General features: G+C 44.6%; 1 protein-coding gene across 1 annotated transcript in view; it reads left to right on the top strand.

The window, feature by feature from the left end:
- WRN (WRN RecQ like helicase) overlaps window positions 1-26,101 on the top strand; it is a 115,384-nt gene that overhangs the window by 43,988 nt on the left and 45,295 nt on the right. The window contains 7 exon segments of the mRNA XM_085850958.1: window positions 7,146-7,213; window positions 8,395-8,503; window positions 8,721-8,795; window positions 9,033-9,115; window positions 19,006-19,112; window positions 24,397-24,581; window positions 25,761-25,935. Coding sequence (XP_085707084.1) covers window positions 7,146-7,213; window positions 8,395-8,503; window positions 8,721-8,795; window positions 9,033-9,115; window positions 19,006-19,112; window positions 24,397-24,581; window positions 25,761-25,935 — 802 coding nt within the window.

Below are 26,101 nucleotides of genomic sequence, written 5' to 3'. Positions count from 1 at the left end.
TGAAACGGATGAAGAACGATATCAAACCATGAAAAGGCACATACTCAGGTCCTCAGCGTTGATTGTGACATCATACCAAATGAAGAAGAAGAATTGTGACGTCAATCGTGCAAAAAAAAAAACCATTAATTGTGACGTCATTCGTGACGTCATAGCACCGTGTCTTGTCATTGGTTGACAGATAAATTGTCGTAACTTGGGAACCGCTTGGCCGATTAATATCAAACCTTGAAAAGGCACATACTCAGGTCCCCAGCGTCGATTGTGATGTCATACCAAACGAAGAAGAAGAAGAATTGTGACTTAAATCGTGCAAAAATAAATAAACATTAATTGTGACGTTCGTGACTTGACATTTGTGACGTCATAGCACCGTGTCCTGTCATTGGTTGGCAGACGTTATTTGTCATTATTGGTTGACAGAATATATAGGTCGTTATTGGTTGACAGACATTGGTCATTGGATCACGTTATTCTTTTTATTACTGCCAATTATTGTGCTATTATTATTATTAATATGCTGTTATCATTATTCTGAGATATCTTTGGGAAAAAATGACATGATAAGGTGGAACGACACTTCAGCTGCGATATATACACCTTTCCAACACTGTAAAAGCAATAAGATGGCCGTAGCTTGGGAACCGCTTGTCCGATTAATATTGTTACGAATTCGCGCCCACCGGCGTGCGATCGACCACGTTTCCCTAATAGCAGCCGCGTCGCCCACCGGACGGACAATTCAGTCGTGACCTTCCGGAACAACGCGGAACCCTGTCACGGGTGGGTCTTCAACCCCACCACGGCCTAGCCAATTTTCTACCCGCGCAAAATAGGGTCAATCGCCGAATATCGATATACCTAAGTACCTGCGTGGGTAGCCTACCGGGAGACCGTACCTCGGCGCAGGTCGGCTTGGACACGAACCGCTCAAGCGGTCCGTTCCGTTCTGCAGTGATAACCGAACGGGTATTATCGCCCGACCTCGCCGGATCCGATTCTATTTAATGGGTATTTAACAACCCAACTATTATTCCGCAATACAAGATGGCATTTCAATGGGGAGAAAGAAGGACGCAACGAACGGGGTACATTTAACCAAGCACATTTATTTTACACAGCACATATACCAGAAAAAGCAATGAAAAACACTTGTACAGTAAAACAATCATGCACGGGACGGGGACAAAGACACGAGCAAGGTGAAAGCACTACGAACGTCTATCAGCAATTATCTAGTCACTTAACAGTTTTTACTTACAGGACACGGCACCACCAACATTCATTCAAAAGAAAGGAAATGCCACCCTCAAAGACAAGGGCGCCAGACAGGGTGCGTAGACCTTTATGGCGTGGAGCCTGGATGACCGAACAGGCCCCCCGAGACCGTTGCAGGTTACCTGCACCCTCGTGGTGCGATGGTGGGTGAGTCGCGACGTCTGTCCCCCATGGCAGCTAGGACAGCCGCGGCTGAGCTCGGCCTTCCACGGGGCCGGCGAGCTCTCTCCGGCGCTCTCCACACTGATGTGCAGACGTGTGCGACAGAGCTGGCAAAGCGGCCCCTCCCGTCCGCGTCCCCCGTGCCACGCCCGGACTCCCCACCGACTGCGAGCTCCGACGACTCGACCCGAACCACCGAACCCAAGACTCTCTGAAGACCAAGACGAAACCACCACGAAGACCCAGCCCTGGCGTCCTGCGCGCCCTTATATTCCTAAGTTCCAACGCCTCGCTCCTCCCCGTTTATCGCTCCGCCCCCTTCCAGCTCCTGCGCGAAGCTTCGAGAAAGGGGGCGTTCCTTATCTCCAGCGCCTCACTTCCACGAACCGACCAATGACTAACAATCTCCCCGATCGGCGCGCAGGAAAATCCGCGTGCCACCGATAGAGGGTTGTGGTTTGGTTTGTGGAGAAGGGGATCGGCAGTTGGCGTAGCGGGGAAGGTGGTTAGGTGAGGTTGGTGGTTGAGGCAATCGTGGCTGTTGTGATGGTGGCATTGTGAAGGTGGTTGTGGTGGTTGAAACGTGGTTGGTCCAAAATAACGATAGTAAAGAAAAACGGCTATCTCAAAGGATCACAGCTCTGTTAACACGAAAAAATCCCATTAATCAAAGGTGGGGAAATCTAACTGAACACTGACTTATCGATCTCACTGAACTAAGGACCTTTATGGTATTCTGCGAATTTCCACAGCTGTAACAATATCAAACCTTGAAAAGGCACATCCGCGGGTCCCCGGCAATATTCCTGGCAAGTTTCAATCAGATCGGACTAGTGGTTGTCGAGAAACGGCGGTCGCGCAGACAGACACACACACACACACACACACACACACACACACACACACACACACACACACACACACACACACACACACACACACTCGCACACTGAGATTGCTGGAATAAAAGATAGATTTTTTTTTTTTTTTACATTTCAGCACTTGACGCCTATATCCACCACCGCTGATACTAATTCAGCCTGGGAATTCTTCCACAGAAATCTGCTTTCTTGTGCACAGATTCATCCCATCTCGTCTTCAATTACACTGAACAACAAATTTCAAAAATTTTTTTTTACTGGAGATGTGTAAAGTGATTAAGACTAATTTGGGTACACTGATTTCAAAAATCATAACCGTTTTGCTGTATCACTTCAGGATTTTCAGGAACAGAAATGTTCCCATTGCCTAGAAGTCAGGATTTCAATGAAATTTACATATGTCTTTAACATGTCTATTTCGTACAATTGTTGTTAACTTGTGTTATATTTCTTTCTTTCAGATAAAGATGAGTAGGCGTTCCTGTACCAATCATCCTGACAACTTCTGTTATGTCTGTGGTCGGTATACCAAAAAAGATCAACAGCGAAGTATATCTACAGCAGTGAAAATGAAGGCTGCCTACTTTCACTACTTCGGGTGTAAGGTGGGGGACCAAGAACAGAGCTGGGCACCACACATCTGCTGCACAAGCTGTCACACAACCTTGACTCAGTGGTTGGTGGGCAAGCGTGCGAGCATGCCATTTGCGGTGCCCATGATATGGCGTGAGCCGCAGAATCATCATGATGATTGTTATTTCTGCTGCACAAGCATCGCCGGCTTCAACAAGAAGAATAAAGGTCACATCAAGTACGCTGACTGCGTCTCTGCTCGTAAACCTGTGCCTCATGATGACGAGAACCCCGTTCCAACACCTCCAGCTGATCAGAACATAGCTGTAAGCAGTGGTGAAGAGGATGGTGATGATGAACCTTTTGAACCCGACACTCAAGAATCACACCTTCTGAACCAGGGAGACTTAAATGATCTTGTAAGAGATCTCTCGCTGTCAAAGGCGAAGGCAGAGCTGCTTGGATCAAGGCTGCAGCAGTGGAATCTACTTGAACCTAACACCAAGATATCCTTGTTCAGAGCACGTCACAGAGACATGGCTGAGTTCTTTGAGATGGAAGACACGATGACATTCTGCAGTGACATCAACGGTCTGTTGAAAGAACTTGGGTGTGATCACGATCCTGCAGACTGGCGCCTCTTCATCGACTCGGGAAGAACAGCTTGAAGGCTGTTTTGCTCCACAATGGCAACGAGAAACCATCAGTCCCACTGGCTCACGCGTTCGGCATGACAGAGACCTATGAGACTATGCGGCAGCTGCTTGATTCCATCAAGTACAATGACTTCAACTGGCACATCTGCGGAGACTTGAAAGTGGTGGCGCTGTTGTTAGGGCTGCAGTTAGGCTACACGAAATACATGTGCTTCCTTTGTCTCTGGGATAGCAGAGACGACAAGAATCACTGGACGAAGAAAGATTGGGAAGAGCGAAAAGAGCATGTACCTGGTCGACACAACGTGAAGCATGTCGCCTTTGTCGACCCAGCCAAGGTTTTCCTTCCACCACTCCACATAAAGCTCGGCTTGATGAAAAGTTTTGTACGGGCAATGGATCTGAATGGGCGTGGGTTTTTATACCTCAAGGAAAAGTTTGGCAACACCTTGTCGGAGGCCAAGATCAAGGCTGGTGTCTTTGTTGGACCGCAAATCCGACAGATTATGAAGGACGAAACTTTTCCGACAACTCTAAACCCCAAAGAGCTTCAAAGCTGTGACGGACAACTTCTTGGGGAACGAGCGTGCGGACAACTATGAAGAAATAGTGCAGCAGCTGCTGGAGTCCTTCAGGAAACTTGGCTCCAGGATGTCCCTGAAAATCCATTTCCTTCACCAGCACCTGAACTTCTTCCCTGACAACTTGGGAGCAGTCTCGGACGAGCACGGCGAGCGATTCCACCAAGAGATTTCACTCATGGAGACGCGTTACCAAGGGCGGCACAACCCGAACATGATGGGCGATTTCTGCTGGTTCCTGCATCGTGAAACTGACACAGAGCAGCACAAACGCAAAGCCAAATGCCTAAAGCATTTTTAATTACATTCTAGTGGAGTTTTTCTGTAATTTCTATAATTTTGAAGCATTCATGATGAAATAAATGAATAAATGAATTTTTGTAAATTTCATTGAAATCCTGACTTCTAGGCAATGGGAATATTTCTGTTACTGAAAATCCTGACGTGATACAGCAAAACGGTTATGATTTTTGAAATCAGCGTACCCAAATTAGTCTAAATCACTTTACACATCTCCAGTAAAAAATTTTTGTTGTTCAGTGTTATCTTAGTCATCCCACTGCTCTTGGTTCTCTGAATCATGTGGTGAGGCTGTTGCTTTCAAACAACCTGCAAGAGCGAGTACCTTTGCCGAATCTCCTCCTGGAAGGCAAATCCGACTGAAGGCAACCTCAGATCATTCCACAAAGCCTGCACCAACAACCACCCTCAGGAGAGCCAGAAAACAACATCTGTCCAATCTCAAAAATGAGCTTTCAAACTTTTCTCCTCTAAAACCTTGTCACGCCTTATTAAGTCCATCTCTGGTGTATGCTCCCCTTTCCATCCCTTTCCTCGCTTCAAATGGCAACACAGCCGACTCCGCTCATGAGAGGGCTGGATGCTTCAATTCTGTGTTTGCCTGAACCCGACCTCTCTGTACCCATCCTTTCCAGTCATACCCAATTGCTCATGAATTATGTGTATTTTGCACCTGGAAATGGGGAAAAGTTTCTGGCAACCCTCAACTCTGACTCTGCAATTGGACCGGACGGCATCAGCTCACGTGCCCCACAAACTTACTCTGCTGCTCTTGTGCTTCATCTCTCTGCCCTTTTCACCCTGTTATTTATCATAGGTCATCTTTCATCTGCTTGGAAATCAGCCAACATTACAGTATTACATAAAAGGTGCAAAAATGGATCCCGTTAACTGCAGCCCAATTTGCTTACTTCCAATCATCAGCAAGGTCATGGAATCCATTGTCGCAGTTGACAAAAAAAATCATTCCTTTTCTCCGACAGCCTCAGCTCATATCATTAATTTGGATTCAGACCTGGTCACTCTACATTGGACGTGCTCCTTCTACTCTCCCAATGATAAATTGAAGTCCTCAATATCAGACATGAGATAAGAGCAGTCTCCCTGGACATATCTCCAGCTTTTGATAGAGTCTGGTGTCCTGCCTTGCTCTCCAACCTGTCTGCCTATGGAATCCAAGGCCAACTCCACTCTTGGATTACTGACTTACTCTACTCTCGATGACAGCATGTGGCTCTCAACGGAACCCTTTCTTCTCCTCTCCCTGTCAAGGCTCGAGTACCACAAGGCAGTGTTCTCAGCCGTGTAGTATTCCAAATCTTCATCAGTGATCTCGCTGATGAAATGGAAAATCCTCTATCTCTTTGCTGATGATTCCAATCTGTCGTGACATCTCTCATCCTTATAACAGACAGGCAGCAGCCTCTTTCCTCTCCTCAGACCTCTACAAAATCACAAACTGGTCAAACACAATTTTGCTTACATATCTATATTGTCCACCATTTGCGTTCTCCCTTACCCCTCATCGTTACCTGCATCCCTTGTTTGTCCGTCTCTGTTTACTTTCTCCCTCCGCCCTGCTGTTGTTTTTCTCCTTTCTCTTGCTCTTCCCTTCATTATGTTGTGTCCTCATTTGTTCTGTGTCATCGTTCTTCCACGAGCCAAGACCATTTAAATATAAATAAATTTAAAAAAAACCAATGTCACCCGCAGGGTGACCCGTATCTTGCCAAAAGGTGACCACGTGTGACTTCTTTAAAGTCACACTGAGGTGAACAGAGTTGCTATCCACCAGGAGCGACTCCTTGAGGAATATCTGCCTACGAGAGATTCCGATGAGAATCGTTCTACAGAGTAACCATGAAAAATATGCTTTTGCCTCATAACGTCACCAAATGACGTCATAATGTCTCAAGCTTGACATATCTAGAAAGCACTCATCGAGGTGTTCAATTTGAGGTACTACACGATATGGTTCCTAAAACTTGAAAATTTGACCTTGGGGTCAAATATGTTTGACCTAAGGCACTAACCATGAAGGTCAAGGCCAATCGCCACCAAAAATTAATCAGCTGAGCGCCAGACCATGAAGTTTGAAGACGATCCGATCAAAATTACTCAAAAAATAAGGGTTTCGTCGATTCCCCTGATTTGCGACAAAGTGTCCTTGACCTTTGACCTTGACCTTTGACCTTGACCTTCAAAATTTTGTGCACTGAAAGGGACCTCTATAGGTCTCTGATATGCGAAGTTACAAAAATTTCCAATGATAACTGTGCTCTGCAGAATTTTTTATACGTGATTACAAACAAACAAAAAAAAATAAAAAAAATAAAAATAAAAAAACATACAAGCTGACTAACATATCTTGCAAAAACTTCGTTTTGGCAAGATAATGAACAAATAAATAAATGAAGGGAAATAACCCACCAATGCCCCGACATTTGTGAACCCTGACATTCATGGCATTTTTCATGAACGTATCCCCCGCGAATGTCGGGGTCCGACAGTACTGTAAACCGGTGGTACTCAGGATGACAGTAGTTTGGGCTCTGTAACATGACAAAAGTTTATTTTCTTTTATTTTAAACAGTTTGGAAGAGTTGAGTTGAGAAAGGATGTGCATTGTTTTATTTTATTTCATATTTTGCTTTATTTATTTGTTTGCTTATTTTGCTGACTGGTTGTATTACCCTCATCTCATGTTCCTTCAGCATGCAGTGGCGGGTGATTACCTCACTTTTGGAAGAGCGACGGGACAATGTTGTCATCATGGCAACAGGTGTGCAGAGCCTTTCCAATAGTTTCTTTGTTGATGCCACTTGTGCTTGATACCGGAACAACTTGAGCCTTTAAACATATAATACATACGTAATCTCTCAAATTGCAATTCAGGATCACTGTCAAGAGATCTTATTTCACCAGTCCCAGGCAAAAATGCTACTGTTAGAATGATAGTATATGAGAGTTGTACTCTCATATACTACAGTAGTCTGCAGCGAATTACTACAGGAAAGGAATGTTATTTTTGCCTGGGGGTAGACACTGAGCCAGGGTTTATAAAGTAAAAAACACACCAAGAGGTACAAGGTCAGCATGAGATGGTGTGGAAATGTCACTTTGAACGGATTGGAGGGAAAATTGCTGTTGAAAACTTAGTCGGAAGCTCATTCTGAATAAAGATGGGACAAACTCCATTCTGAAGAAAGATGGGGGTGGGGGGGCGGAGGGGGGATTTGAGTTGGCTTTACAAATTTGCAAATGACAAAGCTTGGAGGTAAGGTAGATAGTAGAGAGGAGGTTGGTTACTTTCAGGAAAGTCTCGATGGTTTCATCGATTGGGCAAAATATTTACAGATTCAGTTTAACACAAAGAAATGCAATATACATTTTATAGATGCAGTGGTTAACTGTGTAGTGGATATTCAAATTATTTTTTTTTAATTATTATTATTATTTGTGTGCCTATTTTTCCCTTGCAATATGAAAATAGTTCTCATTTAAAAAATCTCCGACAATGGTATACGGCTCAGCGTGGAGCTTGGCCAGAAATTTCCTGCAAGACAAGGACATTTGGAGATGTCAATGTACTGTGATGATGAAGGCAAGATGGACACAAGATGTGGTGTTTATGGATAGTAATGTAAAAGGTGGAATAAAATGCCCAATTTTTTGGGGGGGGAGGGTGGGGGAGGAGATATCGGTGTACAAGCATGCATTACATTGTAATTTGTAGACTATGAACAAATCAACTCAGTATGTGGAAATTGAACCTGTGATCCCAGCATTGTGATCCATCTGCTGAAATATGCAAAACCAAACAGAACAACCCAAAGATCTCTGGTTTTGGTTTTAAAACAACATTTTAATTGCATGGCACTGTTTCCTGGACCTTTTTGTTGCAGAAAGCAAGGGTTGCAGTGTTAAATGGAATCTGTGTTGTTTGGTTGGTTGTTTTTTCAGGTTCTGGAAAGAGTCTTTGTTACCAGTTCCCAGCTGTGTTCACGAACAATCTTGTGCTGGTAATCTCACCTCTCATTGCACTCATGGAGGATCAGGTTCTGCATTTAAGGTGCAATGCTACTTACCTGTTAGTTCTTTGTTGTTGCATTTGCACATTGTTTTTACCAAATGTTAGGTAAAAAGTCGATTTGGTGCACCGTAGCATTGCCATTACACTTGACTTGTTGGTTTAATTGAGCGACGACGTGGCAGCTGCTGTTTGATGTGCACCGATCATTTATGTTGTATGTGTTTGCAAAGTACTTGGCTCCCTGTGTGTGCTCCAGACTCTCAAACATTCCTGCTTGTTATCTTGGTTCTGCACAAAAAGAAAAAGATAAAGTTTTGAAAGAGCTCAAGGGGTGAGTTGTTTGGGTTTTATTGATTTTGGAAGTATGTGTTCAACTTCCCTTGCTAATTTTAAATGTTCAACTTCTCTGACTTCTGTATTTTTAAATATAACAGTTTTACAAGTTTGTGGAACCTTCATTACTGCCTCTGTGCAAGGTCCTTCAAAAGGATGACCTTAAATTTCCCATCATTGTGGGGTAATTCTGTTGTAATTCTGAAATTTGAATATTGATTTCTTGGTGTGATAGTGGGAAATACCGTGTGGCGTATTTGACACCGGAGTTCGCAACAAATGCCAAGATCTTGCTACAGGAGTTGCATCAGAGCCCAGGTAAGAAAGAAATAAGTGGTGCGTGTGTGTGTGTGTGTGTGTGTGTGTGTGTGTGTGTCTGTGTGTGTGTGTGTATGTGTGTGTGTGTGTGTGTGTGTGTGTGTGTGTGTGTGTGTCTGTGTCTGTGTCTGTGTCTGTGTCTGTGTCTGTGTCTGTGTCTGTGTCTGTGTCTGTGTCTGTGTCTGTGTCTGTGTCTGTGTCTGTGTCTGTGTCTGTGTCTGTGTCTGTGTCTGTGTCTGTGTCTGTGTCTGTGTCTGTGTCTGTGTCTGTGTCTGTGTCTGTGTCTGTGTCTGTGTCTGTGTCTGTGTTTGTGTCTGTGTGTGTGTGTGTGTCTGTGTCTGTGTCTGTGTCTGTGTCTGTGTCTGTGTCTGTGTGTGTCTGTGTGTCTGTGTGTGTGTGTGTGTGAAAAGTTGATGCCTTCATCAGTCATGTGGTTCAGCAGCTATATATATATATATATATATATATATATATATATATATATATATATATATATATATATACATATATATATATATATATATATATATATATATATATATATATATATATATATATATCCATACATATATGTGTGTGTGTCTGTGTAGACACACACACACACACACACACACACACACACACACACACACACACACACACACACACACACACACACACATATATATATTGTTATGGTTCCAGGAACTGTATGCATACAAGACATACAGCTGTCCTGAAGTTAGTTATGTCATTAAGTATATGTGCAGATAGAACCCCTCCTTGGGTGTCATGGGAAAGCAAAAGGGGGTGCGTTGCGATGTTTTTTTTAGTTAGATTAATAAATCTTTATATCCCCTCCATCACGATCCACTGTCCACCTGCGTCTCCAGAGCCTCGTTTTTCCGAGGCAGAATCTTCACATACGCAGTTCCTTTTCGGCTTCCCCAAACGTTCCAATTAAATCTTGGCTGTACCACCGTCCACCTTCCTCAAACACGTGTGGAGTGGGTGGGCTTTCCTGGCCTCGCCGAAATCCCGCCCAGGAAGGGCGGACCCCATGAAGGCCCTGTCCAATCAGGGCGGACGGTGACATCAGCTTCGCCAAGGCCCCTCCCCGCTCAGGGGGATCTATAAATTACGACACCATCCTCAGGGTAGAGTGAGAGAGTCGGTGGGTTCGTTGACTGGTTGCAAAGAAAGAAGGAAGGTCGTTAGTTGAGTGGTTGAGTTCTCTGGAGTTCTGTGGTGAAGTCTTGAGTTCAGCGGTTGAGTTGGTCCCTTGGTTGTTGGTTGAAGAAGGAAGGTCGTGATCACGGAGTGCCTGCCCACGTCTCGCCTCGGCAGCCCGTCTGTTGTGCTGGTCCGAGTACACCCGACCTTGACTGGGTCTCTCGTTGGGTCCTGTCTGCTGCCCCGTTCTACCGTGGACTCCGCGCTCTCCACCCGGGCTCCTTCGCAGACACGGTCTCCACACGTGCGGCTGTGTGCCGAACTGCACGACCTCTGTCGGGTGCCGCACCCCGGAGCATCCCTTCCCTCGGAACGTTCAGGTACCAAAAGAACTGTAACCTCAGCTCCCTCCCTCCCTGGCTGCAAAAGTCCTTTGCCATTCAACTGGGTTTATTTTGTCTGAGTGTGTGGTGCATGTCCAGTAAAAACTGTATAAGTTAATTGATCATTGTAATTCTTGCCTGTATTATTCTCGTGACAAGTCTGCTCTGTGTCCTCTTTTGTAAGTTGCTGTAAAATTGTCGCACTCCATCTCTCTTCTGTTCCCTGCATAACACACCAATAAACCTGTTCCTATGCCACATGTTCTTCCTCGGATAATGTAAATAAATGATTGTAGAAATGTTCCCAGTTCGTTTTTGTCTTTTCCTCCATTGGTCCAGCATGGTTCGGATCTGAGTTTAGCCGGGTCTTTATCCCCGATAATCTGTTCATTCTAGCCGGTACGTTCTTGCCAGTTTCGCTCGGCTGCATCCGATCCGGAGTTGGTAGTTGTTACTCTACCGTAGTTGGTAGGGTGATCTGGTTCGGGCAAGGCGTGCCGAGGGCGTGGTTCCCCAGTTGTCGAAACCGCGTGGTTAATTAGGTAAACTGATTACACCTGGCAGGAAGACCCTACGCTACGCGGTTGAGGTATTGGCGTCGATGGTTAAGCGACCCGCCGCGTCACGGAATTATCTGTGAGCGACGGCCTACAATTCCGGGAGTCTGGTGGGAGACACTCACCGGACCCCGGACCCGGACCCGTAACTTCACCCACCAGACCCCGGCCCGCAACAATATATGTATGTGTATGTATACATATATATATATATATGTATACATATATATATATATATATATATATATATATATATATATATATATATATATATATATATATATATTGTTGTGGTTGACCAAATTCGCAAACCACCATTCAGGTCCCTTAGGTGAGATATCTCGGTAAGTATATGTGTAGTTAGGCCCAAACCCGTTGTCTAGAGGGAATAAATGTCATTCATGCGTGCTGCGACTCTTCAGGATAGCCGTTTTTCTTTTACTATCTTTATTTTGGACCAACCGCCATTATTACCACCACCAACCACGTCTCAACAGTCATCACAACATCAACCACCCACCACAACGCCGCTTCACCACAACAGCCACGACCTTTACCGTCACACCTCGCAACCGTCGCATTGCCACCGTTCTTGCGCCGCTTGTGGGTACCGGTATTGGACTCGTGCAGGGCGCGCGCCGAACAGCGTGTACAAAACCACGGACTTTCCGCAGAAAAACGGATCAAAAACGACTCACGCCCACTTTTGTTCCGTCCAATCGGTGAGCGAGGGGCGATTTGGCCCCGCCTCCAGGGCGTTGGAGGGCGGTCGCTATATGCAAATTCATGGATCAAAAAGCATTCACGCCCACTTTTTCTCGGGCCAATGGGGAGCGAGGTGAAAGGTCGAAGGCAGGGGGTCAAAGGCGAAGCCACGGGGCTTATATAAGCGACCGCGTTCGTCAGTAGAGGCCAGTTCGCAGGAGGAAGAGTTCGGAGTTGGAAGCGGAGGAAGAGTAGAGTGCAGTTGGGAGTTCGCGGAGTCGGAGTGAAGAGGACGGAGCTGTGGAGAGGCGGCGGCGGCGAAGGCAGACGAGGGGGTGCTCGCGTCGGTGCCGGGAGCTGCACACCAGAGAGGCCAGCAACGCGACCGAGGTGGAGGAGGAGACGCTCGCCGCGGGACCCGAGACAGGGTTAAATCCTCCTTTCCCCGAGCATCAGCAACCCCCTCCTGTTTCCCCCCGCGCTGAGATAGTGCGACAAAAGGGGGCCCCCTTCCCACCCCCTACCAGACACGCGAGGCCCGCGGAGTTGAGGCACCACCGCCGCTCCGCGTCTCATCACCAGACGGGTAGGCCCGACACGGTCTCGGCCCCAGGCCCGCCTATCCCCTCATCCTGGAGGGTGGTTCTCTTTTCTTTTGCTTTGGGAATGTGTGTTGTCGGCGCCATCTGTGAAGTAAAATTGTATAAGTGTTGCCGTGTGCTCGCGTAGTCGGTATTAGATCTGCATTGTCTCATTTGCTTTTTGTCTTCTTCTTTTCTATGTGCTTTTGGTGGAATTGTATATGTGTGCTTTCCGTTCATCGCGAATAAATGTGCTTTATGTTGAACTGTTTTCCCGCTTCGCTTCGTCATTTCTTTCATTGAATCCTCATCTTGCTTCACGTAAAGGGTTGGTAGTGGGCTGAATACGCCCGATAATTAATCGAACCGTCGAGGCCGACGATAACACCGCTCGGTTATCCCGATAGTACGGAACGGGTCGCTTAAGTGGCCCGTGTCCGAAGTCGACCTGCGGCGAGGTGCGATCGCCCGGTCTACCCTCCGTGTGGGTACTTAGGTAGGTCGAATTTGGCGAGCAACCCTATCCCACGCGGGGGCCGATTGGCTCGATCGCGGTGAGACCGAAAGGTCCACCCGTGACTGGTTCCCGGCGTTAGTCCGAGAGGGTCACGACTGGATTGTCCGTCCGGTGGGCGACATGCCGCGATTCGAGTTACGTGGCCGTCAGCACGCCGGCGGGCGCGAATCCGCGACTATATCTATATATATATATATATATATATATATATATATATATATATATATATATATATATATATATATATATATATATATATATATATATATATATATATATATATATATATATATATATATATATATATATATATATATCCATATATACATATATACATACATATATATCCATATATATACATATATATCCATATATACATACATATATATCCATATATATATATATATATATATATATATATATATATATATGTATATATATATATATATATATATATATATATATATATGTATATATATATACATACATATCACCAAGCAAGTAATAATTATTAAAGTGAGTATTCACAGGCAAAGAGCAGACTTAACCCAACACGTATTCTGAAGCAATCTTGCTTAAGGCCCGGTCACACCTTGACGTTTTAGCCAACGTTTGCCGATTTTTGAATTTTTTTTTTCTAAAATGCTGGCACACGTCGAATACGTTATGGGTAAGTTTTGATAACATTGAGAGCACGCTGAAAAACACTGCCATACGTCGTTGTACGTTGGCTTTAAACGTTGTACTTTTTGGTTGTCCTCAAATTTTTTCATGCTTGAAATTTCACGACGTATGCCGGCGTATGACTCACACGTTCCGCTACGCTGGCCACAAGTTGTATGCACGGTCTGCGATCGTTGACAGACGTCAACACATGCTACTTGTAAGTTAATCATAAGTTGAGACACGCCGAGGTAATGTTTAGCGTACCCGAAACTTGTTTCTAACCTATGATTAACGTGTTGTTGGCACGTTACGTGATCGTTGCCACACGTCGACAGACGTTACTTTTAAGTTACTCATAGGCTGAAAGACGTCGGTATAATGGATCGGCCTTGCGTCAGCATCCACGGCCACGGCCAGGACACTTATTTGCAGCATTCTTCAAACTTTTCTTCGGCATGACGAGGATGTTCACACTTCGATGTCTAGCTTGGCTATGATTCCAATTGTCCATCGGCAGCGTCTATTTAAAATAGTCGAGTTTGAGCGTTTTAACACGTTCAGAAGAAACGCTTCAAATTTCCAAACCCCAGCGTCAAAAAACAAAGGCGAGTGACAGCAATTTAAATCGTTCATTGTAAACAATGAAAATAGCTGAGTGGTACCGTTTAAAAGTCGTTGAGTGTAAAAAAAATCCAATTGTTGAACGCGTCTACTTTCAATAGTGGAGATGCAGCCATTTAAATCGTTGAGTTTATCATTTAAATCGTTAAACGCAAGGACAATCCATCATAACCCACACCCTCCCCCTCACACTCACCTACTACTGCCAACATGAACAAACTACTACTAATACTAATACTGATACTGTTACTGCTGACATGGACATCGACTCAAAAAGGACTCGAAAACACTGTTGGGTTCCCCTTTTATGAGCAGCATTTTTATATACCAATTCCCAAAACCGCTGGGAACATGTCTTTATATGGCAGTTGTAAGCTAGAAACACGTTAATTTATTTTTTTTTGTCGACCGGAAGATGTCATTGGAATACGTCTACATACGTCGATGTGTGTTGGGACTACGTAAAGAATTGGTTCAAAGCACGTCAAACATAAGTTAGAAATAAGTTTCGCGTAAAAAAGACATTACCGCGACGTGTTTCGACTTATGAGTAGCTTATAAGTAGCCTTTGTGGACGTGTGTAAGCGTCCACATATCGTGTGTAAAACCTATCCCCATCGCATGCGGAACGTGTGTCATACGCCGAGTACGTCGTAAAATTTTGAACATGTTTAAAATTTATTGACGTACTCTACTTACTACGACGTATGATAGCGTACTTTAGCGTTGTACTCACGTATACCAAACTTACTCATACCGTATTTGACGTGCCCCAACGTTTTAGACACATTTTTCTTAGGTCGGCATACGCTGGCAAGATCGCCAAGGTGTGACCGCGATGTTGACACTTCCATTTCTACGGCAGTTATGATTCGAATCGTTGTGCGTCAGCCTTTTAATAGGCTACGTCACGACATCGTCGGCGATGCGTGCAACGCACTTTGCCTAAGTTCGACTATCGTTGGGCATCGGTTGTGTAGGCCGACAACAGGTTCAGCATTCGTTGGTATAAGTTATCTATAACACAACGAAACGTTCTGTGTCCGTTACCAATGCATTATACATCAGACCAAGTCGCTATGAATACGTCCGAATCTTTAAAAAAAACATCAAAAGTTCAACGTAAGCCAGCGTTTTAGATACATTTTAAAACGTTGCCATCGCTGGCTAAAACGTCAAGGTGTGACCGGGCCTTAAGAGAAAGGACATATGGCTATCATTCCATCTGGGAAGAAGAGACAAGAAGACCTGAAGAGAAAGGAAAGAATGGAGTGGAGGGTCGATTACTTCCCTCACCTCAAACAACTCAATGGGGCTGTGCCAGTCCAAATATACTGGGGGCAGGGGGGAAGAATGGGAAAGAATGGCGGTGGAGTGGCGATGTGGCGTGACAGGACATTCTGCCATGTTTCTGAAGCATCCAGCACTAGTAGGCAAATCCTCTCTGGCGTCCCAGATATGCCAACGGCAAGCCACTCCATTTCAGACAAGCTTTGAGGTGACTCTCATCCCATATGCCTGGTGTTGGCTTAATGGTGAGGGTGGTGGGCTTGGGATCCTAGGGTCCTGAGTTCAAATGCCGCTCAGCTGTTGAATTACTGCCAGGTGGGGTTAACTCGGCCTATCATTCTTCCGAAGTCAGCAAAATGAGTGCCAACATGCTGGGAAACTGTGTCGGAGTGGCGACCCTTCCAGGATTGTGCCCAATAACCAAGGAGACTGCTTAAGCAGCACCAACGCTCTGCACAGAATATGGTCCCAATCTCCTCCTCTCATCCCATCCACACTCTGGGCTCTTACTTGCTCTCCTCCGCACTCTGGGCTCTTCTCTCCTCACCAGACAAGGCTTTTTGAGTCCCGTCTCGTGAAAGCCTCTCTCCCATTGGTGTGCATCCGATGGGAGCTGGTCCATGATCCAGATTGTGGAAAATTCTGCCGTACCTGAGGGAGCCTTCAATGCAGTTCCCACCACGGCCCTAAAGACGCGAAGAGCACCCCCAGCCCTTCCCTGCGCACTCAAAACGTCCTTTGTGCTCTTCGCATGTGAGAAGCACCATTCCGCAGGCCATGAATATGCATGTGAGAAGCGTCGTGCTTTGTGTCACTAACGTGTGAAATGCAAGAAGGAAGAATAAGGAAGCACAGGGAAGGAAGAATGTGGGAAAGCAATTCAGTGCTAGTGCAGGGGGTTAATTGTTGATGGGGAGTGATAGGTGATGTAGCGTATGGGCATAGAGCGTTGTGGGGGCGTGGAGGAGTTGTGATAGTAGTCACGTGTCTGCAATGCATTTAGCTGTTCTCGCCCGCTAGGGACTTGTAGCACCGGTTAGCAGCAGGTGGTATCGTTAGTAGTGGCTTGTAGGTCGTGTGCCTGTACAGTGCAGTGAGTGCGTACTAAAGCGGAGTTACGGGCATCCTACGCCCACCCTCTCGCTCGAGGCAATAAAGCGGAGTTGTGTTACCCTCCGGCTTGTGTCTGCCTGTTCGCACCTCGGCCACGACACCACAGGTGATTGATGGTAAATAGTAAGAGAATGAATGAGTGGATTTGAGTGGTGAGGAAGACATGCACAGAAGGACAAGAACAAACCTGTGGGGTTGAAAGAAAGACAGACAGTATGAAAGAGGGGTTTTTGAATTGAGTAATGGTGGCTTGAAAGTAGTAGATGGTTTAGAACGGACCAATGGGGGTATTTAACGAAGGAATGAAAGTAGCAGTGTGTTTGGAACAGACCGATGCGGGTATTGAAAGTAGCAGGGTGGGGGGGGCGGTGGGGGGAAGATGTCACACCGGGGATACATAAACTAACATCGACGCATGTCCCCTCAAACTCTGAGACAAGGTGTACCCACACATCCGTTTGTCAAGAACATGGTGAAGGATGATTTATCTGACCATATCACATTTCTCCACTGCTCAATAATCCATTGCCTGTGCTGTTTGCACCACTGGACTCACAAACATGCATTACCAGTTGTGACGAGTGGTTTGTGCTCTGCAACCCAACTGATATCCTGCTCTCTGAAGTTCTTGTTGGATCTTTGATGAAACTGGCTGTTCATGCACCTGGTTGAAATTTACCGTCAAATGATACAAGGAAATCTAACACAAGTGGAGGCCATTCAGCTCATCATGCCTGCACGAACACCATACTAATTTATCTGCGAACAACTAATGCCTAATGAACAACTAATGCCTGCACGATCCGCAGTTGCTCACTTGCTTTGCCTTGCACGGCATATTAATGCACACATATCACAAGCCTGGAGTATGTGCTTCCACCCACTGTTGCCCTTTGCTGATGTCTTTCCCTCAGAGTTCCATGCCGACATCATCTTGGACACCGTTGCTTGTGAAATATCAGCAAGTTGAGCTGTCTTTGTCACTGAAGTTCCTGCCAAACACGCCCCAACAATCACCCTTCTTTCAAAGTCACTGAGGCCTCCTATTGCAGCCATGCTCGCCATAATTATAGGCAACCAGGCCTGTGCAGCATTTTTATACATGACATGAAGCATGTGAGGATGTTATTTGCTTAATTAACATGTGGGCCACACCTGTGTGGAAGCTGTTCAATATGCTTGGTGTCCTTCATTTACCCAGGTGTTTCCATTTTTTTTTGTCCACAACCTGTATGTATGTATGTATATATGTATATATGTATATATGTATATATATATATATATATATATATATATATATATATATATATATATATATATATATATATATGTGTGTGTGTTTGTGTGTGTGATTAATAAACAACCGAAAAACAAGCAAAACAAGAAAACTAGCCCGAACCTCAGCCATAGGCTGAAGGTTATCTTGCCAAAAACAAAAATATTTATATCGTCAATGACGTCAGCAAAAGATTCTGTTGTAAAATTATAGCTATATCTGAAAAGCACTCTTCTTGGGCTTCAATTTGAGGTACTACTCGATATTGTTAGTCAAAGATTTAAAAATGACGTTCATGATCGTCAACTTCGACCTGAGGCGCGAACCATGAAGGTCAAGGCCGATCGCCACCAAAAACTAATCAGCTGAGCGCCTATCGATATACTATATATATCCACCAAGTTTGGAGATGATCCGATAAAAATTACTCAAAAGTTAAGGGTTTCGTTGATTTTGATATTTGACCTTCTGGTGACCTTGACCTTTGACCTTGACCTTCAACATTTTGTGTGTCGAAAGCTATTGCGCTCACGAGTATACATATCAAGTTTGAGAGCGATTGCACGAAAACTGTGATCTCCAGAGCTAGTTGAAACTTGAAAATCAATTGTAACAAAGAAATAAATACACAAACAAACCGACGAAAAAAACAGATCTTGCAAAACGCTCTGCGTTTGGAAAGATAATGAAAAAATTAAGAAATGGAAACATTTCAGAATGCATGGAACAACCCCCCAATGAAATTTCTCCTGAAATTGCAAGAAAGGATTCCAAAACGGATATTTCTTGACTTTGATGAAAAAAGTGGTCACACCAAATATTGAAATTTCATGCATTAATCTTGTAAAATAAAATTCATTTTTGTTTCTTCAATAAAACATGATAACACCTTTTGATTTATCAAAATATGCCAATGTGACAATAATATGTTTATTTTCAAGGTGGCTTAAAACATTTACAGGCATACATGATACTTTTGTGAGACCTCTTCTTTTTGCCTGGCCTCATGGCATTGTTCATTGCCTCCAGGAGTGCAGCTGATTGCAGTGGACGAAGCTCACTGTGTGTCAAAATGGGGTCACGACTTCAGGAAGTCTTATAGACGGCTTTCTCTGCTGCGATCGTATTTACCGCAAGTATGTACACATCATCAGCGGATGTACCTCACTGCTTCACCTTCATCCTCTCTCAACAAAAACACCAATGACTCTCACTTTCTTTTTTTTCTGTTTTGCTCGATTAACTATTATTTGCATCTTGACAACATGGCTGACTTGTCCGTCTCTATTTATGAAGTTGTTTCAATTTTCTGAACCGTTTCCTTGTTCATTGGAGGTACAATTGCAAAACAGCTTTGGTTGCTATGCTGATTATACCCACGCAGGACCATTGAACCTGATGGTGTGCTGTCTTCTACAAATCCAAATTCCTTTCTCTCTGATATTCAAATATCGGTGATGAAGAACAAAAAAACCTCGGTGTGACAAAGACCGACATATATGGGTGTTTTCTTGGCCCCAACCCATCCTTAAATAGCTTCATCCTGAGATTGTGAAACTTTTGAAATCACCACCTGATCTCTGCTTTCACAGTTTCCAAATGGAATTCAGTTGCTACTATGGACCCAACTCTTTCCTATACAGTATTTTGCTTGTTGCTAAAGTCTGTCATTCGATTTTCTTCCACCTGCACAATATCACCAGAATCTGCTCGGGCTTTAGTCGGAGGATGAGATGAACTTTGGTTGATGCTCTCGTAACGTCCCGCTGGGTGTACTGTAACTGAGTGTTTCTGCTCAGTGCAGGCTTCTCTGCGTCTTTCAAACCCTTACAACTTGCTGTTCTCAAGACAAATCTCCAACTGCTCCTCTTCCTCTAAATCATGGTAGTTCCTTGGCCTGTCCATCTCTCGTGCATGCTCCCCCTCTATCTCCTCCCTCACCTCAAACAGCATCTCCACAAACTCTACCCAAGATAAAGCTGAATGTCTCAACTCGGTGTTTGTATCCAAATCCTGTGTACCTAGCCCATCTCATTCTCTTCCCATCTTACCTCTTCTTACCCAATGTCTACTGGACTTTGTGTCCATATCCTAGAAGGTAAAGAATGTTCTGTCCAGCCACAACACTGTTTCAACAAAGGTCCAAGATGGCATGAGTGCCCATTTTCTCAAATCCTGCTCTGCTGCTCTTGTTTCTCCACTGTCCGCGCTCTTCAGCCTGTCCTCTGTCAGCCACCTCCTGTCTGCCTGGAAATTGGCAAACATCACACCCGTCCACAAGAAATGTGCAAAAAATATCCTTTAATTTTCAGACTAGTGAGCTTTCTTCCAATTACAAGCAGAATCATGGAATCCATCATTGTTGCTGATGTCTTTTTTTTCTCTTTTCAAACAGCTGAATCTCTGACCATTAATTTGGAGTCTCTCCCGGTCACTCGACTTTGGACATGCTGCTGCTCTCTCAGCAATAGTTGGAGGCCCCAAATCTAACAAGAGGCTGGAAACGTTTCCCTGTACATATTGCGAGCATTTAAAAGCCTGGCATCCCACTCTGCCTGTGGCATGCAAGACTGCCTTCATACTCCATTTGTGCAGTGATTGTATTGCTACTTCCGCCATTGAAGGTGGACGGAGGTTATGTATTCACTCCTGTATGTGAGCAGGATATATGAAAAAGTTATTGACGGATTCAGACGAAACTTGGTGGGCAGGTTGTGTGTGTGACAAGGACGAATTGATTCAATTTTGGAAAAGATCCGGACACCAGAATTTTGTAAGAGATTCTTCACCATTAAGCAAGAGGGCCAAAAATGATATATAGCATGATATCTCAATAAGTTTTGGACGGATTTGGCAAAACTTGGTGGATGAGTTGCGTCGGTGATAAGAACAAGCTGATGAGAATTGGGTTGAGGTATGGATGCAGATTCAACCTATTATTGGGCTACAATGTTGGCAAGCTCGAGGATGAGAGGATAGCTGAGGAGTTTGCAAACAGGCTGAGTTGGCATTTGGGGGTATGGGTGCTTTGGGGAATCCTGAAGAGTTGTGGAGTGCCTTTAAGACTACCTTCCTTGATGTTGCTGGGACGGTATCTTGGAACTCACTGTAGGGCAAAGAAGAATTTTGTCTCTCAAGGGACACTGGAGACCATTGACCAGTCGCAGGGCCAGGCTTGATTGCAGATCTGAGCTGTTCAGGTTGTTGAGGCGTAAAACTGTAAGTGCACTGAGGGTGGATAAGGAGGCCTATGTGCCCAGGAATCTGTGAGGGGGTAGACCATCACCTGTGGTCAAGTGATTGTCATCCTGCTTACATGGGAATTTGTGTATTACGTTCCTCCAAGCCCATCCCTGCAAAGTACTGCAGCTAGAGTGGAGGGTGGTGGGCTCTTGACAAAGGAGTCTGAAGTGAAGACCCGCTGGGCTGGTTACTTTGAGTGACAGCACCAGGCTGACCCACCAGCTGTTGAGTTGGATGTCAGTGGTGTTAGTATTTCTATTGCTGATCCTCCAATCAACTATCGTCCACCTTCATTTGTTGAAACACAGGCTGCGGTGTACCGGTTGAAATTGGGTAATGCTCCTGGGATCTGTGGCATCCATGCTGAAATTGTCACGGCTGGTGGAAATGCTGTACTCGTGTCGTTGCATGCAGTGCTGTGTTCTGTCGAGAACACGGGCATCATCCCAACTGACTGAAAGAGGGGCTTTGATGTCCCTCTCTGAAAAGGGAAGAGTGATTGCCAGGATTGCAATAACTACCGAGGGGTGACGCTGCTCTCAGTGCTGGACAAGGTCTTTGCTGGGATAATTCTTGATCGGGTTCGCCACCATCTGCTTGAGCACCATTGCTCAGAGCAGTCAGGCTTTGATCCAGGCAGTTGGGAAATTGGACAATTTCTTATAAGTTAAGGTTATAACTTCAAATAAAATAGCTTTTGTAAGCACTTACTGTGTGTGTGTGTGTGTGTGTGTGTGTGTGTGTGTGTGTGTGTGTGTGTGTGTGTGTGTGTGTGTGTGTGTGTGTGTGTGTGTGTGTGTGTGTGTGTGTGTGTGTGTGTGTGTGTGTGTGTGTGTGTGTGTGTGTGTGTGTGTGTTTTGGCTTCTTTCTTGGGACTATGGTGCAGTAATTGTTTTTTATTTTGATTTACACCAAAGAGGTCAACGATTGACCGTATCCTAGCTCTTTGGGTCCTCACCGAACGCAGACAAGAGTTTTGGCAAGGGCTGCTTGCAGCTTATGTTGATCTCTGCAAAGCGTTTGCTTCAGTGAATCGGAATGTCCTCTGGAGGATTCCCGGTGTTCATGGGGTGCTACCAAAACTGATCAATCTGATGTCTGGACTGTACTCTGTTATTGAGAGTGCTGTGAGATGTGGTGGTTCTATCTCTGACTTGTTTCCAGTTGTTACTGGAGTTCATCAGGGGTGTGTACTGACCCCCACACTTTTCAGCACTTGTATGGACTGGGTTCTGGGGAGGATGTCCGAGAGATCAAGGAGCTATGCATCGTTTTGGTGTGTCAAGATCTCCGATCTTGATTTCACAGATGATGCAGTCATCTTTGTGGAGATTGGATATCTTTTTGGGGGCCTTCGAGGTGCTGAATAAGGAGTCGGAGCTGCTCGGATTTCGGCTTTCTTGGGTGAAAACTAAGTTCCATGCTTTCAAAGACATTTTGTCTGTACCTGTTTGTGGTGAGGATGCTGAAGTCATGGAGAGATTCTCTTACCTTGGCAGTGATATTCATGTCTCTGCATGTTGTGAGCCAGATGTCAATAGACGTCTGGGTGAGGCCTGGGGAGTCATGGATTCACTGGATCAAGGGATGTGGCGCTGTTGGTACCTGTGCAGGACGATGAAAGTCCGAGTCTTCCAGTCCTTGGTACTTCCGGTCTTGCTCTACGGATGTGAGACTTTGACTCTGACTAGGGGTCTGAGACGGAGACTTAACTCTTTCGATACCAGGTCTCTTCAGAGAATCCTTCGCTATCGCTGGTCAGACTTTGTGTCCAACAATCTGTTGCTGAGTGAGACTCAGATGAGATTTGTTACCTGTATAGTACGTGAGCATCAGCTGCGACTGCGTGGACATGTGGCTCGTTTTGCTGATGCTGCTCACCAGATTCTTTCAGCAAGAGAGCCTTGTAAGTGGAGGAGGCCAACGGACTGACCACGTGCCTCTTGACTGCAGCAGGTTGATCGGCATCTCAAGGAGATGGGGATGGGCCAAGCATCTGCCTGGGGGATGGCCAGACAGAGACCCCTGGAGTACTGGCAGAAAGTGGACGCAGTGACATGCTGCTCCAGCGCATGCTCCCGTACCTGACCTGACCTGACCTGACCTGACCTGATTGAGCTACAAAATGTAAACTGTTCAGCTGGGTGGAGGTGTGCGCTCTACTGTGTGCCCGTTCTAGTTGTCAATGGAATCCCACTCTTTCCTCTTCCAATTTAGGCAGGAATGTGCCAAGACAGTGTCTCAGGCTGTCGTGATCCTCATTTATGCAAATTACCTTTCTGATGCCGTGGAAAGCCATTTCTTCTTTTTTGAAGTTGATTCCACATTGACAACAGCTCTGTCACTCTGTCCTTGTCTGGAATTGATTTAGATGCTGGCCTGATAAATTCAAACATGTCCTTCAATTTTGGCAATTATCACAGCATTACCCTGTCTTTTTGGAAGTATTGTAAAACAAACCCACCTATCTATTTCCATTGTCAGCCACTGGAATAGCTTGATTATCTTGCAGTTTTATCCTCACCATCTGCCATGATCTCTCCCGGGCTAACCATAGAGCAAAGATGTCCTCCAAAGCCCGCTGCAGACTGTCATTCCATTTCTTTCCTTGAAAGATCAGAGCTACTCACAGCTAACAAACCTTTGTTCATAGATCAATGGAGTCCTGCTCTCTCCGATTGGCTAGTACTTCAGCATCACATCTGGAATATCATGCTCTTTCAGAATATGGCAGCCAGGCTTGGAAGTTCAAGCTTATACATTTGATCACATCACTCAAATCATCAAAATACTTCACTCACTCACAGAAAGCCAACGTATCTATTTTAAAATATTGCAGATAACCTTTCATGCCAAAAATATTGGTTCAGTCTTGCATTTCTAACTTCATACCTTATACCTCTGCAAGAAAGCTGAGGTCTAACAACAGTCATCTTCCTGGCGGTCCCTTACATAATGATGTTGACTTGGCGATCAAACATTGTTCATATTTCATTTGCACACCCCCATCAATTACTGCAACTTTTAACTCCTAAAAACCCTTATTTTTTCCATTGCTTTGTCGTTGTTTACTCTTCTTACCTTTTCATAGTTTGTAATGTGCCTTGAAATTGTGCTTTGAAATGAAAAGCACCGGATATGAAATGGATTGATTGAATGATACTTGTTCTCCTCCAGGTACCTATAATTGCCTTAACAGCTACGGCCACCCCTGCCGCACGCAGTGATATTATCACAGTTTTGAAGCTGCGGAATCCCAGAGTAACCATGACCACGTTTGACAGGCCAAATATTTTCTTGGAGGTCAGGCACAGGTCAAAAGACATAATGGCTGATCTTGGTCAAATCTTCAAGAATAACAGGTGTGGATTGAACTTTAAAGAAGAAATATACCTCGATGAATTTGAACAACAAAACAGTTTGCATGTGAGAGGTCATAAAGTTTTAATCTGTATAAAAACGGGGGGGGGGTGGTCAGGTTGGGTGGTATCACACCAGTGCATATATGGTGCGATTATGGAAGGGGGCAGGGGAGTAAATATTTCACCATAGTTACACATACAATGTATAGGTACTGTCTGATTACAACATATACAGGTTAAACTGACAACAGGCCCTGAGCTTGAGCCTTCTACCACTTAAATTGGCTGTTGAAATGAACACTTCTCGCTTTCATGAAAAAATAATTTGTGCCATCAATCTTCTCCTATTTTTTTTTCCTCGTTTGATGGGTTTTTTTTTCCTCTACCTTGAGGTTTATTTTTATAATCTATTTAGAGAATATTTACTCGAGATGATGATATTCAGATGGGAGCAACAAACAGACCAAACCCAAATTTCTCTGTTTTGTGATTTGTACATACAAATTTCAAACCGATTATATTCAGATATCCTCACCAAAGTGTACAATAATTACAAATACATGTCAAATGTTTTTGTTTTTTTTGTCTTTTGTAATATCTTGTAATATCTGTTTAACAAAACTTGCACATCTGCAATGATGATACATCTTCATACAATCTGGTGGAATTGAATCATAATAGAAGAAGGAGCTGATACTCTAAATCCCCTGCCATTGGGTCGTATGAGGAATAGATCTGTGTAATATGAAAGCCAAATCTTGAACGGTTTTTGAAGTATCACGTACACAAAAATACATGGATGGATGATCGTTCGGTTGGATGGAGCTCATTTTAATGTCCTCTGTCTCCGACCTTGTCGGAGGAAAAAATATACTGAGGTTTGCCTGTTTGGCATACCATCTGAGCCTTTTGCTCATGCTGCTGGGATCCCAGCTTCAAATCCCACATACCATACTATGTTGATTTGTCAATTGTCTGTTTCTATCCTTGTAATACATGTTAAAGTTCACTCATGTGTTCATATTTTGCTGCCCTGAAACTGAGCACTGACTTGAGCCTTATACCACTGTTTATAATTGAATATTGTTGTAAAGATCAGGAGACGAGCATCAACATTGTAACTCCAGCTTTGTAAAACCCAAGTCATGATGAAGTAATGTTCTGTTTGTACCACTTTAGCCTACAGTTTGAGCTTCCAGGACAAACCATTGTGTACTGCTTAACAAGGTCTTCCACCGAGGCAGTGGCCAAAGTACTAGACGGGGCAGGCATCTCGTGCCAACCATACCATGCTGGGATGGGGATGACAGCAAGGAAAAAGGTCCAGCTGGACTTCTCCCACCACCGAATTCAGGTTTATGTTCTTTTTGGAGGAGGGCGCGGTGCAACCCACGAGACATCATGACACAATATTATTTATAGACGTGTGTGAATAATTTTACATGATTGGTGCATGTTGTAACAGATTATAAGAAGTGGGAAGTATTTTTAGCATCTAATTTGTGCTGCAACTCACATTA

Source organism: Eptatretus burgeri, chromosome 13, assembly GCF_056783735.1.
Source record: "Eptatretus burgeri isolate ZD-2024b chromosome 13, Ebu_testis_v1, whole genome shotgun sequence".
NCBI classification, from domain to species: domain Eukaryota; kingdom Metazoa; phylum Chordata; class Myxini; order Myxiniformes; family Myxinidae; genus Eptatretus; species Eptatretus burgeri.
This window is presented reverse-complemented; position numbering and strand designations above follow the sequence as displayed.